The sequence below is a fragment of the Pseudophryne corroboree genome (assembly GCF_028390025.1).
Source record: "Pseudophryne corroboree isolate aPseCor3 chromosome 3 unlocalized genomic scaffold, aPseCor3.hap2 SUPER_3_unloc_7, whole genome shotgun sequence".
In the NCBI taxonomy this organism is placed as follows: domain Eukaryota; kingdom Metazoa; phylum Chordata; class Amphibia; order Anura; family Myobatrachidae; genus Pseudophryne; species Pseudophryne corroboree.
In genome coordinates this window covers 1020950-1041413 of record NW_026967563.1, presented here as the reverse complement: position 1 = coordinate 1041413, position 20464 = coordinate 1020950, and the positions used below count along the sequence as shown (strand labels likewise).

Sequence of the window (20464 nt, the reverse complement as noted above, 5' to 3'; positions counted from 1 at the left end):
GTAGTGACAGTCCTGTATTGCAAACCTTAGATAAGCCTGATGAGGTGGCAAGATTGGAATATGAAGGTATGCATCCTTGATATCTAGAGACACCAGGAATTTCCCTTCGTCCAGACCTGAGATCACCGCTTTTAGAGACTCCATCTTGAATTTGAATATCCATAAGTATGGGTTCAGGATTTTAGGTTCAAGATGGGCCTTCCAAACAATCTGGCTTCGGTACTACGAACAGGTTGGAAAAATAACCCTTGTTCTGTAGCTGAGGTGGAACTGGGACAATGACCTGTGTCTGAACCAACTTTTGAATTGCCTGTTGCAGGATTGTACTTGCTTCCTGAGAAGCTGGTAAGCGTGATTTGAAAAATCTGTGAGGTGGGAGTTCTTGAAACTCCAGTATGTATCCATGGACAATAAGATCTTTGACCCAGGGATTTAAGCATGATGTTGCCCAGATATGACTGAAATCCTTAAAACGTGACTGAAATCCTTTAAACGTGCTCCCACCTGCCTGTTCTTCAGGCAGTGTGGTCCACCGTCATGCTGAAGACTTTCAGGAAGCAGTACCTGAGCTCTGTTCTTGAGAACCTGTAATTGCAGGTTTCTGGATTTTCCTCGACCACCTCTAAAGGCAGTGGAGGAACCTTTGGATCTGTTTTTAAATTTTGCTGCCCGAAAGGAATGCAACGTAAGGGCAGAATATGATTTTCTAGCCGGGGTTGCTGCAGAAGGAAGATATGTCAACTTAACCGCAGTCACCTTGAATATCCAGGTATCCAGTTCATCTCCGAACAAGGACTCACCTGTGAAGGGCAGGCTCTCCATGCTTCTCCTGGAATCCGCATCCGCAGTCTATTGGCATAGCCATAAGCCACTGCGTGCGGACACTGACACGTGCGTTGAGCAGGCCAATTTCCTCCATGGCCTTCACCATAACGTTTGCAAAGTCCTGAATGTGATGCAAGAGTAATTCAATTTCACTCCTATGCAGAGAATCTAAATCATCAATTAGGTCACCTGACCATTTTGCCACCCCAGCAGCTGTGTACAGAGATTTGAGTGTGGTCTCAATCTTGCGGTCAGTCGTATCCTTTAAGGAGGCTGCGCCTGGGACAGGTAAAATAATTTTACGTGACAATCTAGATACTGAGGTGTCCACTATCGGTGGATTTTCCCATTTCTTCCTATCATCTTGAGGGAAAGGAAATGAGGTGAGCAATCTTTTAGGGATTTTAAACTTTTTCTCTGGATTTACCCAAGTTTCTGCAAAAAGAGAACTTAACTCTTTTGACGCAGGGAAAGTAACTGAGGAATTCTTTTTTACATTAAAATAAGATTCTTCCTCTTCTACTGTTACTTTTTCTGAAATCTTTAATACATCCCTAATGGCCTCTATCAGAGCCTGCACCCCTTGAGTGCACCCCCCCCCCCCTCCAGATCCACCTCACCGTCCCCTGTTTCTGAGCATCGTCATCAGTGTCAGCCTGCATGATCAGGGCCAGTGTACGCTTCTGTGGATAAATGGGAGGGGTTAGAGGCGCTGGTGTGGGAGCTGAATCTTTATTCATCAGGTCATCCACAGACTCTCTCAAATACTGCGTCTCCTTCTCAGTATGGGAGAGTTTATTAGAAATATTAGTAATCATCCCCCTTAAGGAGGTTCAGACCCAGTAGCCTGAGAAAGTGTACTGTCCTGAGTACACTGTAGTGATCCCCCTGAGGAGGAAAAACATTCTGCTGTGCAGGAAACACACTCCTGGGACATTGTAATGTGAGGTGTACACACACACACACACACACACACACACACACACACACACACACACACACACACACACACGAGAATATGCAGTAAGCACAATTCCAAACAGAGCCCTTTAGAGAGACACAAAGGAATGAGGACACCAGCCACACAGCGCCCCTTCAGCTAACAAATAACTTAGCAAGGTGCAGACTAAATACCCTTAGTAGGGTATTAGTAAGGATATAACTACTGCTGCCCCCCCCACCCACCCCTATAACCCCCTGGTACCGCCGAGGTAGTCTGGAGTTGATGTGGAGGGGCAGCGCTTCCCTGCCAGCCAGCGTTTTCTGTGTGAGCTGTAGAGAGAAAATTGCGCTGGTGAGCTGCTGGATCCGCTCATGGTGAAGGCCCCGCCCCCTTAATGGCGCACGGTCCTCCCGCATTTTATACTGGCCTGAGGTACTTTTTATGCTTACACGATGGGTAAGAACCCTGTAAGGCTGTATCTGCCAGTGTCCTGGGTACTGTGACTATCAGCTCGCCCCTCAGTGTGTACTGAAAGCCTCAGATTCTGAGGAGAGTAAATCAGGCAGCCCACGCTTATGTGGCCCTGAACTAGGGAGAAGGGGCTGTTTATCATCTGTCCTTGCAGCTAGGTCTGCTACAGCCTGCTGCAGTTGTTGTGTCTTTTCATTATTAGCAGTGAGCTGGGATGACATGTCCGCCATCATTGTTTTTATGGCACTGAGCCAGGATGGCTCCTGACCCTCCCCCCCAGTCTCACTAACTTGGGAGGACTGGCTGCATTGTTCACATGAGAGGGAACCAACCGCAGAGGGAGAGAATCTGGTGTGACATACACTGCATAATTGGTGTTTTACCATGTTTACAGTAGACAACAATCAACCACACAAACAGACAAGTATATTGAATAGCGAGTCTGCCCAGACTAGTATGTGAGGAGACAGAGAGAGAGGAACAGCACACCCAAGCCCAGCAGTCTCAGTAAGACTGCAGGATGTCTGTATCACGGTGTAACACCGGTCTCTTGTCCTTTTCAGAACACTATAGTGTGTATAATAGCGGCTCTCCCCTTATTTACACCCCTGTACCAGTTTCCTGTGTATCCTGAGTGTCTGTAGGAGCCGTGTGTCCTTGCTGCTGCAGCTGTAAGCAGGTGAAAGAGCCAAAACGCCAATGGTCCCGCTCTGAGGAAGCTCCGTCCCCTGTAATGGAGTCGGAGCTCTACAGATATTTATACTGGCAATGTCTCCTAACAGGTGTAAAAAGTAACATAAATGCCTGTTTCCACCACCGCTGCCAGTGTATACAGGGGGCTATAGCGGATCCCTCCGTAGAGCGTCCGTATGCTGCCCCTGCGATAGCGCCCTTGCGGGTCCCCCGGTTTGTACTCACCACTCTTCTCACCTCCCGGCATTGTTAGGGGTGTGCGGCGTGCTGCGATTGCATTTGCTAATGCGGAATGCCCTGCGGTATCAACAACCTCTCAGGACGGTGGTTCTGCAGCGGGGAAGCGGCTCTGACGCCTGAAGAGACCGGTAACCGCCCCCACTCCCCCCCCATACTCTCTCAGTGCAGGTATACTGTTATACTGTCACCCAAACAGCATACCGACAACAACAACGTTTAAAATAAACTGAAGAAAAATCCTCTGGAGCTCCAGAGTGGCATCCTCTCCTAAGGGCACATTTTACTAAACTGGATGTAGGAGAGGGCATAGAGGGGAGGAGCCAGCACACCCAGGGGAAGAACTTTAAAGTGCACCGGCTCCTTTGGACACCATCTATACCCCATTGTACTAAGTCCCCAGTATCCCTTATGGATATTAGAGAAAAAGGAGTGGTTTATATATAGACCGGCATGTGCTAATACAGACACTCTCATTGAATACCTGGCATGTTATACTATAGACAGATGTACTGCTAGCACACAGTATGGCTGCTGGTGACACACAGTGACATGATGTGAGGGGAGAGCAGGAGTATAATAGGGGCTGATGGCTCCTGATGTATGAGATACACCAGAGAGTGTGGGGAGGAGACTGGTCAGATCTCTGGGCTGGTAACACACAGTGACATGATGTGAGGGGAGAGCAGGAGTATAATAGGGGCTGATGCCTCCTGATGTACGAGATACACCAGAGAGTGTGGGGAGGAGACTGGTCAGATCTCTGGGCTGGTAACACAGTGACATGATGTGAGGGGGAGAGCAGGAGTATAATAGGGGCTGATGGTTCCTGATGTATGAGATACACCAGAGAGTGTGGGGAGGAGACTGGTCAGATCTCTGGACTGGTAACACACAGTGACATGATGTGAGGGGGAGACCAGGAGTATAATAGGGGCTGATGTCTCCTGATGTATGAGATACACCAGAGAGTGTGGGGAGGAGACTGGTCAGATCTCTGGGCTGGTAACACACAGTGACATGATGTAAGGGGGAGAGCAGGAGTATAATAGGGGCTGATGTCTACAGATGTACAAGATACACCAGAGAGTGTGGGGAGGAGACTGGTCAGATGTCTGGGCTGGTAACACACAGTGACATGATGTGAGGGGGAGAGCAGGAGTATAATAGGGGCTGATGGCTCCTGATGTATGATATACACCAGAGAGAGTGGGGAGGAGACTGGTCAGCTCTCTGGGCTGGTAACACACAGTGACATGATGTGAGGGGGAGAGCAGGAGTATAATAGGGGCTGATGGCTCCTGATGTATGAGATACACCAGAGAGTGTGGGGAGGAGACTGCTCATATCTCTGGGCTGGTAACACACAGTGACATGATGTGAGGGGGAGAGCAGGAGTATAATAGGGGCTGATGTCTCCGGATGTATGAGATACACCAGAGAGTGTGGGGAGGAGACTGGTCAGATCTCTGGGCTGGTAACACACAGTGACATGATGTGAAGGGGAGAGCAGGAGTATAATAGGGGCTGATGGCTCCTGATGTATGAGATACACCAGAGAGAGTGGGGAGGAGACTGGTCAGATCTCTGGGCTGGTAACACACAGTGACATGATGTGAGGGGGAGAGCAGGAGTATAATAGGGGCTGATGGCTCCTGATGTATGAGATACACCAGAGAGTGTGGGGAGGAGACTGGTCAGATCTCTGGGCTGGTAACACATAGTGACATGATGTGAGGAGAGAGCAGGAGTATAATAGGGGCTGATGTCTCCTGATGTATGAGATACACCAGATTGTGAGGAGGAGACTGGTCAGATCTCTGGGCTGGTAACACACAGTGACATGATGTGAGGTGGGAGTGCAGGAGTATAATAGGGGCTGATGTCTACAGATGTACAAGATACACCAGAGAGTGTGGGGAGGAGACTGGTCAGATGTCTGGGCTGGTAACACACAGTGACATGATGTGAGGGGGAGAGCAGGAGTATAATAGGGGCTGATGGCTGCTGATGTATGAGATACACCAGAGAGTGTGGGGAGGAGACTGGTCAGATCTCTGGGCTGGTAACACATAGTAACATGATGTGAGGAGAGAGCAGGAGTATAATAGGGGCTGATGTCTCCTGATGTATGAGATACACCAGATTGTGAGGAGGAGACTGGTCAGATCTCTGGGCTGGTAACACACAGTGACATGATGTGAGGGGGACAGCAGGAGTATAATAGGGGCTGATGGCTCCTGATGTATGAGAAACACCAGAGAGAGTGGGGAGGAGACTGGTCAGATCTCTGGGCTGGTAACACACAGTGACATGACGTGACGGGGAGAACAGGAGTATAATAGAGGCTGATGTCTCCTGATGTATGAGATACACCAGAGAGTGTGAGGAGGAGACTGCTCATATCTCTGGGCTGGTAACACACAGTGACATGATGTGAGGGGGAGAGCAGGAGTGTAATAGGGGCTGATGGCTCCTGATGTATGAGATACACCAGAGAGTGTGGGGAGGAGACTGGTCAGATCTCTGGGCTGGTAGCACACAGTGACATGATGTGAGGGGAGACAGGAGTATAATAGGGGCTGATGGCTCCTGATGTATGATATACACCAGAGAGAGTGGGGAGGAGACTGGTCAGCTCTCTGGGCTGGTAACACACAGTGACATGATGTGAGGGGGAGAGCAGGAGTATAATAGGGGCTGATGGCTCCTGATGTATGAGATACACCAGAGAGTGTGGGGAGGAGACTGCTCATATCTCTGGGCTGGTAACACACAGTGACATGATGTGAGGGGGAGAGCAGGAGTGTAATAGGGGATGATGGCTCCTGATGTATGAGATACACCAGAGAGAGTGTGGGGAGGAGACTGGTCAGATCTCTGGGCTGGTAACACACAGTGACATGATGTGAAGGGGAGAGCAGGAGTATAATAGGGGCTGATGGCTCCTGATGTATGAGATACACCAGAGAGAGTGGGGAGGAGACTGGTCAGATCTCTGGGCTGGTAACACACAGTGACATGATGTGAGGGGGAGAGCAGGATTATAATAGGGGCTGATGGCTGCTGATGTATGAGATACACCAGAGAGAGTGGGGAGGAGACTGGTCAGATCTCTGGGCTGGTAACACACAGTGACATGATGTGAGGGGGAGAGCAGGAGTGTAATAGGGGATGATGGCTCCTGATGTATGAGATACACCAGAGAGTGTGGGGAGGAGTCTGGTCAGATCACTGGGCTGGTAACACACAGTGACATGATGTGAAGGGGAGAGCAGGAGTATAATAGGGGCTGATGTCTCCTGATGTATGAGATACACCAGAGAGTGTGGGGAGGAGACTGGTGAGATCTCTGGGCTGGTAACACACAGTGACATGATGTGAGGGGAGAGCAGGAGTATAATAGGGGCTGATGGCTCCTGATGTATGAGATACACCAGATAGTGTGGGGAGGAGACTGGTCAGATCTCTGGGCTGTTAACACACAGTGACATGATGTGAGGGGGAGAGCAGGAGTATAAATAAGATTTTACTCACCGGTAATTCTATTTCTCGTAGTCTGTAGTGGATGCTGGGGACTCCGTAAGGACCATGGGGAATAGACGGGCTCCGCAGGAGACTGGGCACTCTTAAAGAAAGATTAGGTACTATATCTGGTGTGCACTGGATCCTCCCTCTATGCCCCTCCTCCAGACCTCAGTTAAGGAAACTGTGCCCGGAAGAGCTGACATAACAAGGAAAGGATTTGGAACCCAGGGTAAGACTCATACCAGGCACACCAATCACACCGTACAACCTGGGATAAACTTACCCAGTTAACAGTATGAACATAAACTGAGCCTCACTCAACGGATGGCCCATAACAAAAAAACCTTTATTACGCAATAACTATATACACGTATTGCAGAAAGTCCGCACTTGGGACGGGCGCCCAGCATCCACTACGAACTGCGAGAAATAGCATTACCGGTGAGTAAATTCTTATTTTCTCTAACGTCCTAGTGGATGCTGGGGACTCCGTAAGGACCATGGGGATTATACCAAAGCTCCCAAACGGGCGGGAGAGTGCGGATGACTCTGAAGCACCGAATGAGCAAACTCAAGGTCCTCCTTAGCCAGGGTATCAAACTTGTAGAACTTAGCAAAAGCGTTTGAACCCAAGTAGCTGCTCGGCAAAGTTGTAACGCCGAGACCCCTCGGGCAGCCGCCCAAGAAGAGCCCACCTTCCTTGTGGAATGGGCTTTTACTGATCCTGGATGCGGCAATCCTGCCACAGAATGCGCCTGCTGAATCGTGTTACAGATCCAGCGAGCAATAGTTTGTTTTGAAGCAGGTGCACCCAGCTTGTTGGGTGCATACAGTATAAACAGCGAGTCAGTCTTTCTGACTCCAGCCGTTCTAGAAACATAAATCTTCAAAGGCCGGACCACAATAGGTTGGTTCAGATGAAAAGATGACACCACCTTTGGCAGAAATTGCGGACGGGTCCGCAGTTCTGCCCTGGCTACATGGAAAATCAGATAGGGGCTTTTACATGATAAAGCCGCCAATTCTGACACACGCCTAGCCGAAGCCAAGGCCAACAACATGACCACTTTCCAAGTGAGATATTTGAGCTCCACTGTCTTCAGTGGCTCAAACGAGTGGGATTTCAGAAAATCCAACACAACGTTAAGATCCCAAGGTGCCACTGGTGGCACAAAAGGGGGCTGAATATGTAGCACTCCTTTAACAAATGTCTGAACCTCAGGCAGTGAAGCAGTTTCTTTTGAAAGAAAATGGATAGGGCCAAAATCTGGACCTTTATGGGCCCTAATTTTAGGCCCATGGTCACACCTGACTGCAGGAAGTGTAGGAATCGCCCAAGCTGGAATTCCTCTGTAGGGGCCTTCGTGGCCTCACACCAAGCAACATATTTTCGCCATATCCGGTGATAATGCTTTGCTGTCATGTCCTTCCTAGCCTTTATTAGCGTAGGAATAACTTCTTCCAGAATGCCCTTTTCTGCTGGGATCCGGCGTTCAACCGCCATGCCGTCAAACGCAGACGCGGTAAGTCTTGGAACAGACAGGGCCCCTGTTGCAACAGGTCCTGTCTGAGAGGTAGAGGCCATGGGTCCTCTGTGAGCATCTCTTGCAGTTCCGGGTACCAAGTTCTTCTTGGCCAATCCGGAACAATGAGTATTGTTCTCACTTCTCTTTTTCTTACGATTCTCAACACCTTGGGTATGAGAAGCAGAGGAGGAAACACATAGACCGACTGGAACACCCACGGCGTTACCAGAGCGTCCACAGCTATTGCCTGAGGGTCCCTTGACCTGGCGCAATACCTTTTTAGCTTTTTGTTGAGACCGGACGCCATTATGTCCACCTGTGGCAGTTCCCATCGATTTACAATCTGCGAGAAGACTTCTTGATGAAGACCCCACTCTCCCGGGTGTAGGTCGTGTTTGCTGAGGAAGTCTGCTTCCCAGTTGTCCACTCCCGGAATGAACACTGCTGACAGTGCTTGTACATGATTCTCCGCCCAACAAAGAATCCTGGTGGCTTCCGCCATTGCCACCCTGCTTCTTGTGCCGCCCTGGCGGTTTACATGGGCGACCGCAGTGATGTTGTCTGACTGGATCAGCACTGGTTGGTCTCGGAGCAAAGGCTCCGCTTGACTCAGGGCGTTGTATATTGCCCTTAGTTCCAGGATATTGATGTGCAGACAAGTCTCCTGACTTGACCACAGTCCTTGGAAGTTTCTTTCCTGAGTGACTGCCCCCCACCCTCGGAGGCTTGCATCCGTGGTCACTAGGACCCAATCCTGTATGCCGAACCTTTGGCCCTCTAGGAGGTGAGCACTCTGCAGCCACCACAGAAGAGACACCCTGGCCTTGGGGGACAGGGTGATCAGCCGATGCATCTGAAGATGCGATCCGGACCACTTGTCCAGCAGATCCCACTGAAAAACTCTCGCATGGAACCTGTCGAAGGGAATGGCTTCGTATGACGCCACCATTTTTCCCAGTACTCGCGTGCAGTGATGCACCGATACCTGTTTTAGTTTTAGGAGTCCTCTGACCAGAATCATGAGCTCCTGAGCCTTCAGCTGCTGAGGATTCAGCTGCGACTTTGGGATATTCAGAATCCAGCAGTGCTGACGCAACACTTCTTGAGAGTGTGCTACGTTGAGCAGTAACTGCTCCTTGGACCTCGCCTTTATCAGTAGATCGTCCAAGTACGGGATAACTGTAACCCCATGCTTCCGAAGGAGCACCATCATCTCCGCCATTACCTTGGTAAATATTCTCGGTGCCGTAGATAGGCCAAACGGTAGCGTCTGGAACTGGTAATGACAGTCCTGTACCACAAACCTGAGGTACTCCTGATGAGGAGGGTAAATGGGGACATGCAAGTAAGCGTCCTTGATGTCCAGAGATACTATAAAATCCCCCTCCTCCAGGCTTGCAATGACCGCTCTGAGCGATTCCATTTTGAACTTGAATTTCCTCAGGTAAATGTTCAGGGACTTCAAATTCAGAATGGGCCTGACCGAACCGTCCGGTTTCGGAACCACAAACATCGTGGAATAGTAACCCCTTCCTTGTTGAAGGATGGGAACCTTTACAATCACCTGCTGGAGGTATAGCTTGTGAATTGTTGCCAGCACTACCCCCCTTTCGGAGGGGGAAGCTGGCAAGGCCGATTTTAGGAAATGGTGAGGAGGCGTCACTTCGAATTCCAGTTTGTATCCCTGAGACACAATTTGTATAGCCCAGGGATCCACCTGCGAGCGAACCCACTGGTGGCTGAAATGTCTGAGACGCGCCCCCACCGCTCCTGGCTCCGCCTGTGGAGCCCCAGCATCATGCGGTGGATTTAGTGGAAGCAGGGGAGGACTTTTGTTCCTGGGAACTGGCTGCGTGGTGCAGCTTCTTTCCTCTACCCCTGCCTCTGGCAAGAAAGGAAGCACCTCTGACCCTCTTGCTCTTTGGTGGACGAAAGGACGGCATTTGATAATACGGTGCTTTCTTAGGCTGTGAGGAAACAAATGGCAAGAATTTTGACTTCCCATCAGTAGCTGTGGCGACTAGGTCCGAGAGACCGTCCCCAAACAATTCCTCACCCTTATATGGCAAAACCTCCATATGTCTTTTAGAATCAGCATCCCCTGTCCATTGCCGAGTCCATAAGACCCTTCTGGCCGCAATGGACAGTGCATTTACCCTGGAGCCCAGCAAGCAAATGTCCCTCTGAGCATCCCGCATACATAGGACGGTGTCCTTGATATGCCCCAGGGTTAATAAAACAGAGTCCTTCCTGTTTTCTGTCCGCAGGATCTTTAAGGGTGGCCGTATCCTGAGATGGGAGGGCCACCTTCTTAGACAAGCGCGTTAACGCCTTGTCTACCTTGGGGGACGACCCCCAGCGTAACCTGTCTTTTGGCGGGAAGGGATACGCCATCAGCAATCTCTTGGAAATTATTACTTTCTTCTCAGGAGATTCCCAGGCTTTCTCACATAATTCATTCAATTCATGTGACGGGGGAAAAGTGACCTTCTGCTTTTTCTCCCCATACATATGAACCCTCTTGTCAGGGACTGGGGTTTCTTCATAAATGTGCAATACATCCTTCACTGCTTTAATCATGTAGCGGATGGCCTTAGTCATTTTAGGCTGTAATTTCGCCTCATCCTCGTCAACACTGGAGTCAGACTCCGTGCCGACATCTGTGTCCACTAACTGGGATAGTGGACGCTTGTGAGACCCTGACGGCCCCTGAGCTGTGGGATCAGGCACTGGTTGAGACCCTGACTGTCCCAAGGCTTCAGCTTTGTCTAACCTTTTATGCAAGGAGTTTACATTCTCATTTAACACCTTCCACATCTCCATCCAGTCTGGTGTCGGCGCCGACACCCCATCCATATGCACCTGCTCCGCCTCCACGTACCCTTCCTCATCAAACATGTCGACCTGACGTACCGACACACCGCAGACACAAAGGGAATACTCTGACTGAGGACAGGACCCCACAAAGGCTTTTGGGGAGACAGAGAGAGAGAGTATGCCAGCACACACCACAGCGCTATATAACCCAGGGATTACACTATAAGAAGTGTCCACCCAGTAGCTGCTGATAATAAACATTAATAATGCTGTTTTGCGCCTAAATTTATGTGCCCGCCCCTCTCTTTTGCCCTTGTTGTACCTGTATACTGCAGGGGAGAGCCTGGGGACCTGCTTCCAGCGGAGCTGTGAAGAAAAATGACGCTGGGTAGTGCTGAGGAAGAAGCTCCGCCCCCTCGGCGGCAGGCTTCTGTCCCGCTGTTCTGTATAAAAAAAAATAAGAATTTACTTACCGATAATTCTATTTCTCATAGTCCGTAGTGGATGCTGGGACTCCGTCAGGACCATGGGGAATAGCGGGCTCCGCAGGAGACAGGGCACATCTAAATAAAGCTTTTAGGATCACATGGTGCGTACTGGCTCCTCCCCCTATGACCCTCCTCCAAGCCTCAGTTAGGTACTGTGCCCGGACGAGCGTACACAATAAGGAAGGATCTTGAATCCCGGGTAAGACTCATACCAGCCACACCAATCACACCGTACAACTTGTGATCTGAACCCAGTTAACAGTATGATAACAAAAAACGAAGTAGCCTCTGAAAAGATGGCTCACAACAATAGTAATAACCCGATTTTTGTAACAATAACTATGTACAAGCATTGCAGACAATCCGCACTTGGGATGGGCGCCCAGCATCCACTACGGACTATGAGAAATAGAATTATCGGTAAGTAAATTCTTATTTTCTCTAACGTCCTAGTGGATGCTGGGACTCCGTCAGGACCATGGGGATTATACCAAAGCTCCCAAACGGGCGGGAGAGTGCGGATGACTCTGCAGCACCGAATGAGCGAACTCCAGGTCCTCCTTAGCCAGAGTATCAAATTTGTAAAATTTTACAAACGTGTTCTCCCCTGACCACGTAGCTGCTCGGCAGAGTTGTAATGCCGAGACCCCTCGGGCAGCCGCCCAAGATGAGCCCACTTTCCTTGTGGAGTGGGCCTTTACAGATTTAGGCTGTGGCAGGCCTGCCACAGAATGTGCAAGTTGGATTGTGTTACAGATCCAACGTGCAATCGTCTGTTTAGACGCAGGAGCACCCATCTTGTTGGGTGCATACAATATAAACAACGAGTCAGATTTTCTGACTTCAGCTGTCCTTGAAATATATATTTTTAATGCTCTGACAACGTCCAGTAACTTGGAGTCCTCCAAGTCGCTAGTAGCCGCAGGCACCACAATAGGCTGGTTCAAGTGAAAAGCCGAAACCACCTTAGGGAGAAAATGAGGACGTGTCCGCAGTTCTGCCCTGTCCGAATGGAAATTCAGATATGGGCTTTTGTACGATAAAGCCGCCAACTCTGAAACTCTCCTGGCTGAAGCCAGGGCCAATAGCATGGTTACCTTCCATGTAAGGTATTTTAAATCTACCAATTTTAGAGGCTCAAACCAATGAGATTTGAGAAGATTCAAAACTACGTTCAAATCCCACGGTGCCACTGGAGGCACAATTGGGGGTTGTATATGTAGTACACCTTTGACAAAAGTTTGTACTTCAGGCACTGACGCCAATTCCTTCTGGAAGAAGATTGATAAGGCCGAAATTTGAACTTTAATGGACCCCAATTTTAGGCCCATAGACAATCCTGCTTGCAGGAAATGTAAGAATCGACCCAATTGAAATTCTTCCGTTGGGGCCTTCTTGGCCTCACACCACGCAACATATTTTCGCCAAATGCGGTGATAATGTTGTACAGTCACTTCCTTTCTAGCCTTAATCAAGGTAGGAATAACTTCCTCTGGAATGCCCTTTTCTTTTAGAATCCGGCGTTCAACCGCCATGCCGTCAAACGCAGACGCGGTAAGTCTTGGAACATACAAGGTCCCTGCTGAAGCAGATCCCTTCTTAGCGGTAGAGGCCACGGATCCTCCGTGAGCATCTCTTGAAGTTCCGGATACCAAGTTCTTCTTGGCCAGTCCGGAGCCACTAGTATTGTTCTTACTCCCCTTTTCCGTATAATTCTCAGTACCTTTGGTATGAGAGGCAGAGGAGGGAACACATACACTGACTGGTACACCCACGGTGTTACCAGAGCGTCCACAGCTATTGCCTGGGGGTCTCTTGACCTGGCGCAATATCTGTCCAATTTTTTGTTGAGGCGAGACGCCATCATGTCCACCTTTGGTTTTTCCCAATGGTTCACAATCACGTGGAATACTTCTGGATGAAGTCCCCACTCTCCCGGGTGAAGGTCGTGTCTGCTGAGGAAGTCTGCTTCCCAGTTGTCCACTCCCGGGATGAACACTGCTGACAGTGCTATGACATGATTTTCCGCCCAGCGCAGAATCCTTGCAGCTTCTGTCATTGCTCTTCTGCTTCTCGTGCCGCCTTGTCGGTTTACGTGGGCGACTGCCGTGATGTTGTCCGACTGGATCAACACCGGCTGACCCTGAAGCAGCGGTTTTGCCAGGCTTAGAGCATTGTAGATCGCTCTTAGCTCCAGTATATTTATGTGAAGGGACGTCTCCAGGTTTGACCACACGCCCTGGAAGTTTCTTCCCTGCGTGACTGCTCCCAAGCCTCGTAGGCTGGCATCCGTAGTCACCAGGACCCAGTCCTGTATGCCGAATCTGCGGCCCTCTAACAGATGGGCACTCTGCAACCACCACAGGAGAGACAACCTTGTTCTTGGTGACAGTGTTATCCGCTGATGCATGTGCAGATGCGATCCGGACCATTTGTCCAGCAGATCCCACTGAAATGTTCGTGCATGGAATCTGCCGAATGGAATTGCTTCGTAAGAAGCCACCATCTTTCCCAGGACTCTTGTGCATTGATGTACTGACACAGTTCCTGGTTTTAGGAGGTTCCTGACAAGTTCGGATAACTCCCTTGCTTTCTCCTCCGGGAGAAACACCTTTTTCTGAACCGTGTCCAGAATCATTCCCAGGAACAGCAGACGTGTTGTCGGGGTCAATTGAGATTTTGGAAGATTCAGAATCCACCCGTGTTGCTGAAGCACTACCTGGGTTAGTGCTACACCGACTTCCAGCTGTTCTCTGGACTTTGCCCTTATCAGGAGATCGTCCAAGTAAGGGATAATTAATACGCCTTTTCTTCGTAGAAGAACCATCATTTCGGTCATTACCTTGGTAAAGACCCGAGGTGCCGTGGACAAACCAAACGGCAGCGTTTGAAACTGATAATGACAGTCTTGTATCACGAACCTGAGATACCCTTGGTGTGAGGGGTAAATTGGGACATGCAGATAAGCATCTTTTATGTCCAGGGACACCATGAAGTCCCCTTCTTCCAGATTCGCTATCACTGCTCTGAGTGACTCCATCTTGAACTTGAATTTCTGTATGTACAGGTTCAAGGATTTCAGGTTTAGAATAGGTCTTACCGAACCGTCCGGCTTCGGTACCACAAATAGTGTGGAATAATACCCCTTTCCTTGTTGTAGGAGGGGTACCTTGACTATCACCTGCTGAGAATACAGCTTGTGAATGGCTTCCAATACCGTCGTCCTTTCTGAGGGAGACGTTGGTAAAGCAGACTTTAGGAACCGGCGAGGGGGAGACCTTTCGAACTCCAACATGTAACCCTGAGATACTATCTGCAGGATCCACGGGTCCACCTGTGAGCGAGCCCACTGATTGCTGAAAATCTTGAGTCGACCCCCCACCGCTCCTGAGTCCGCTTGTAAAGCCCCAGCGTCATGCTGATGGCTTTGTAGAACCCGGGGCGGGCTTCTGGTCCTGGGCAGGGGCTGCTTGCTGCCCTCTCTTACCCTTTCCTCTGCCTCGCGGCAGATAAGACTGTCCTTTTGCTCGCTTGTTTTTATAGGAGCGAAAGGACTGCGGCTGAAAAGACGGTGTCTTTTTCTGTTGGGAGGGGGTCTGAGGTAAAAAAGTGGATTTGCCGGCAGTTGCCGTGGCCACCAGGTCCGAAAGACCGACCCCAAATAATTCCTCTCCTTTATATGGCAATACTTCCATACGCCTTTTGGAATCCGCATCACCTGACCACTGTCGCGTCCATAAACTTCTTCTGGCAGATATGGACATCGCACTTACTCTTGATGCTAGAGTACAAATATCCCTCTGAGCATCTCGCATATAAAGAAACGCATCCTTTAATTGCTCTAGAGTCAATAAAATACTGTCCCTATCCAGGGTATCAATATTTTCAGTCAGTGAATCCAACCACACTACCCCAGCACTGCACATCCAGGCTGAGGCTATTGCCGGTCGCAGTATAACACCAGTATGAGTGTATATACTTTTTAGGGTAGTTTCCAGCCTCCTATCCGCTGGATCCTTGAGGGCGGCCGTATCAGGAGACGGCAACGCCACTTGCTTTGATAAACGTGTGAGCGCCTTATCCACCCTAGGGGGTGTTTCCCAGTGCGCCCTTACCTCTGGTGGGAAAGGGTATAATGCCAATAACTTCTTGGAAATTAGCAGTTTTCTATCTGGGTTAACCCACGCTTCATCACACACGTCATTCAATTCCTCTGATTCTGGAAAAGCTACAGGTAGTTTTTTTCACCCCCCACATAATACCCCTTTTTGAGGTACCAGCAGTATCAGAGATCTGCAAAGCCTCCTTCATTGCCGTGATCATATAACGTGTGGCCCCATTGGAAAATACGTTTGTTTCTTCACCGTCGACACTAGATTCATCTGTGTCAGTACCCGTGTCGACTGACTGAGGTAAGGGACGTTTTACAGCCCCTGACGGTGTCTGAGACGCCTGAGCCGGTACTAACTGGTTTTCCGGCCGTCTCATTTCGTCAACTGACTTTTGTAATGTGCTAACATTATCACGTAATTCCATAACTAAAGCCATCCATTCCGGTGTCGACTCCCTAGGGGGTGACATCACCATTACCGGCAATTGCTCTGCCTCCACACCAACATCGTCCTCATACATGTCGACACACGCGTACCGACACACAGCAGCCACACAGGGAATGCTCTAATCGAAGACAGGACCCTCTTAGCCCTTTGGGGAGACAGAGGGAGAGTTTGCCAGCACACACCAAAAACGCTATAAATGTATATAAACAACCCTAAAAGGTGTTGTTTTTGTTATAAGCGCTTTTAATATATAAATATCGCCAAATTATGCCCCCCTTCTCTTTGTTACCCTGTTTCTGTAGTGCAGTGCAGGGGAGAGTCCTGGGAGCCTTCCTCACCAGCGGAGCTGAGCAGGAAAATGGCGCTGAGTGCTGAGGAGAATAAGCTCCGCCCCCTTTTCGGCGGGCTTTTCTCCCGGGTTTTAAGAAAACTGGCCTGGGTTAAATACATACATATAGCCTTAATGGCTATATGTGATATATTTTTCGCCACTAAAGGTATTTAATATTGCTGCCCAGGGCGCCCCCAGCAGCGCCCTGCACCTTCCGTGACTGATCAGTGAGAAGTGTAGCAACAATGGCGCACAGCTGCAGTGCTGTGCGCTACCTTCATGAAGACTGAGGAGTCTTCTGCCGCCTGCTTCCGAACCTCCGATCTTCAGCATCTGTAAGGGGGGTCGGCGGCGCGGCTCCGGGACGAACCCCAGGATGACCTGTGTTCCGACTCCCTCTGGAGCTAAGTGTCCAGTAGCCTAAGACTCCAATCCATCCTGCACGCAGGTGAGTTGGAAATCTCTCCCCTAAGTCCCTCGATGCAGTGATCCTGTTGCCAGCAGGACTCACTGAGATTTAAACCTAAAAAAACTTTGTCTAAGCAGCTCTTTAGGAGAGCCACCTAGATTGCACCCTTCTCGGACGGACACAAAAACCTAACTGAGGCTTGGAGGAGGGTCATAGGGGGAGGAGCCAGTACGCACCATGTGATCCTAAAAGCTTTATTTAGATGTGCCCTGTCTCCTGCGGAGCCCGCTATTCCCCATGGTCCTGACGGAGTCCCAGCATCCACTAGGACGTTAGAGAAATGGCGGGAATTTTACATATATACAGTCTGGGACTGTATATATGCTCATTTTTGCCCAAAAGGTATTGAAATTGCTGCCCAGGGCGCGCCCCCCCCCAGCACCCTGCACCCTACAGTGACCGGAGTGTGTGGTGTGCAGTGGGAGCAATGGCGCACAGCTGCGGTGCTGTGCGCTACCTTATGTGAAGACAGGAGTCTTCATGCCGCCGACTTCGATGTCTTCTTGCTTCTCCTGGTCTTCAGAACTTCTGGCTCTGCGAGGACGGCGGCGGCGCGGCTCCGGGAACGGACGATCGTGGTACGGTACCGGTGTTTGATCCCTCTGGTGCTAATGGTGAGCCTCCTAGGAGCACCCAGCTCTGGCCGGGCACAGATTCTAACTGAGGTCTGGAGGAGGGGCATAGAGGGAGGAGCCAGTGCACACCAGATATAGTACCTAATCTTTCTTTAAGAGTGCCCAGTCTCCTGCGGAGCCCGTCTATTCCCCATGGCCTTACGGAGTCCCCAGCATCCACTAGGACGTTAGAGAAATAGAGGCTGATAGCTGCTGATGTAAGAGATACACCAGAGAGAGTGGGGAGGAGACTGGTCAGATCTGTGGGCAGGTAACACACAGTGACATGATGTGAGGGGGAGAGCAGGAGTATAATAGAGGCCGATGTCTCCTGATGTATGAGATATACCAGAGAGTGTGGGGAGGAGACTGGTCACATCTCTGGGCTGGTAACACACAGTGACATGATGTGAGGGGGAGAGCAGGAGTATAATAGGGGCTGATGGCTCCTGATGTATGAGATACACCAGAGAGTGTGGGGAGGAGACTGGTCAGATTGTAAGCTTGCGAGCAGGGCCTTCCTACCTCTATGTCTGTCTGTTTTTACCCAGTTTTGTTCTATTACTGTTGTCCTAATTGTAAAGCGCAATGGAATATGCTGCGCTATATAAGAAACTGTTAATAAATAAATAAATAAATCTCTGGGCTGGTAACACACAGTGACATGATGTGAGGTGGAGAGTAGGAGTATAATAGGTGCTGATGGCTCCTGATGTATGAGATACAACAGAGAGTGTGGGGAGGAGACTGGTCAGATCTCTGGGCTGGTAACACACAGTGACATGATGTGAGGGGAAGAGCAGGAGTATAATAGGGGCTGATGGCTCCTGATGTATGAGATACAACAGAGAGTGTGGGGAGGAGACTGGTCAGATCTCTGGGCTGGTAACACACAGTGACATGATGTGAGGGGGAGAGCAGGAGTATAATAGGTGCTGATGGCTCCTGATGTATGAGATACACCAGAGAGTCTGGGGAGGAGACTGGTCAGATCTCTGGGCTGGTAACACACAGTGACATGATGTGAGGGGGAGAGCAGGAGTATAATAGGGGCTGATGGCTCCTGATGTATGAGATACACCAGAGAGTGTGTGGAGGAGACTGGTCAGATCTCTGGGCTGGTCAGTGGCATGATGTGAGGGGAGAGCAGGAGTATAATAGGTGTTGATGGCTCCTGATGTATGAGATACACCAGAGAGTCTGGGGAGGAGACTGGTCAGATCTCTGGGCTGGTAACACACAGTGACATGATGTGAGGGGGAGAGCAGGAGTATAATAGGGGCTGATGGATCCTGATGTATGAGATACACCAGAGAGTGTGGGGAGGAGACTGGTCAGATCTCTGGGCTGGTAACACACAGTGACATGATGTGAGGGGGAGAGCAGGAGTATAATAGGGGCTGATGGCTCCTGATGTATGAGATACACCAGAGAGTGTGTGGAGGAGACTGGTCAGATCTCTGGGCTGGTCAGTGGCATGATGTGAGAGGAGAGCAGGAGCATAATAGGGGCTGATGGCTTCTCACTCCACCACTGGGAAAATACATATTCCTCATTAGTTTGTACTGACAGAGGAGGCTGTAGGATAAGAGATTGCTGTAGTGACTGAGCAAGGAGAATATATGACTCTTTTCTGTAATAAGTGTTTATTACTCACCTGTGCTGATATCTGTAGGGATCTCCTCCTCCTTACACTGCTGATCACCCGTCACATACGTCTCTTCTTCTCCCTGTATATCTTCTGCCTTTATATCAGTCACATACGTCTCTTCTTCTCCCTCTATATCTTCTGCCTTTATATCAGTCACATACGTATCTTCTTCTCCCTCTATATCTTCTGCCTTTATATCAGTCACATACGTCTCTTCTTCTCCCTCTGTATCTTCTGCCTTCATATCAGTCACATACGTCTCTTCTTCTCCCTCTGTATCTTCTGCCTTTATATCAGTCACATACGTCTCTTCTTCTCCCTCTATATCTTCTGCCTTTATATCAGTCACATACGTCTCTTCTTCTCCCTCTATATCTTCTGCCTTCATATCAGTCACATACGTCTCTTCTTCTCCCTCTGTATCTTCTGCCTTTATATCAGTCACATACGTCTCTTCTTCTCCCTCTATATCTTCTGCCTTTATATCCGTCACATACGTCTCTTCTTCTCCCTCTATATCTTCTGCCTTTATATCAGTCACATACGTCTCTTCTTCTCCCTCTATATCTTCTGCCTTCATATCAGTCACATACGTCTCTTCTTCTCCCTCTGTATCTTCTGCCTTTATATCAGTCACATACGTCTCTTCTTCTCCCTCTATATCTTCTGCCTTTATATCAGTCACATACGTCTCTTCTTCTCCCTCTATATCTTCTGCCTTCATATCAGTCATGTACTATAATGACATTTGCAAACAGATTAAACTGAGGTGAAACAGTATAATATCAGTGTATAAGACACACAGCTTCTCTACAGATCATATAGTGACAGTCACTTTGGTATATTGGGGAGACCCTAAATCCCACCTACCTGATCCTCCTGTGGGATCCTGTGATTCTCCTCTGTACAATTCTGGGAATACAGAGGACGGGGACATCTCTCTGGGGTATCTCTGTTACTGGGCCCATCTGTAGGAGACACACAGTGACTGAGTACAGTGTATATATGTGATCATCAGGTGATGTGAGTATATATACCTGCTCTCCCCTGTACAATACATGACAGTCTCCTCTTACCCAGTGATGTGAGGGGCCGGTGATTCTCCATCATCACGTCCTTGTACAGATCCCTGTGTTCCTCTATATACTCCCCCTCCTGCATGGAGACATAGACAGTGGCATCCTGACACCTTATAGGAACCTGACACACACAGTGCTACAGTCATCACCCAGACACATCCCCTGGTGTTACTGTATAATGTCCCATTTCCAGCAGTCAACTTTCCAGCCATCACCCAGACACATCCCCTGGT

At 49.5% G+C, this 20464-nt stretch overlaps 1 protein-coding gene across 4 annotated transcripts in view; it reads right to left on the bottom strand.

The window, feature by feature from the left end:
* Window positions 1–20464, bottom strand: part of LOC134984606 (zinc finger protein 271-like) — a 52300-nt gene that overhangs the window by 14314 nt on the left and 17522 nt on the right. For all 4 annotated transcript variants that reach the window (XM_063950152.1, XM_063950150.1, XM_063950153.1 and 1 more), the window contains exons 3-5: window positions 20229–20307; window positions 20023–20120; window positions 19159–19888 (exon numbers count right to left, since the gene is read on the bottom strand). In XM_063950152.1, the coding sequence (XP_063806222.1) occupies window positions 19159–19888; window positions 20023–20120; window positions 20229–20262 (862 nt within the window). In that variant the 5' untranslated portion in view covers window positions 20263–20307. The remainder of the gene's footprint in view (window positions 1–19158; window positions 19889–20022; window positions 20121–20228; window positions 20308–20464) is intronic.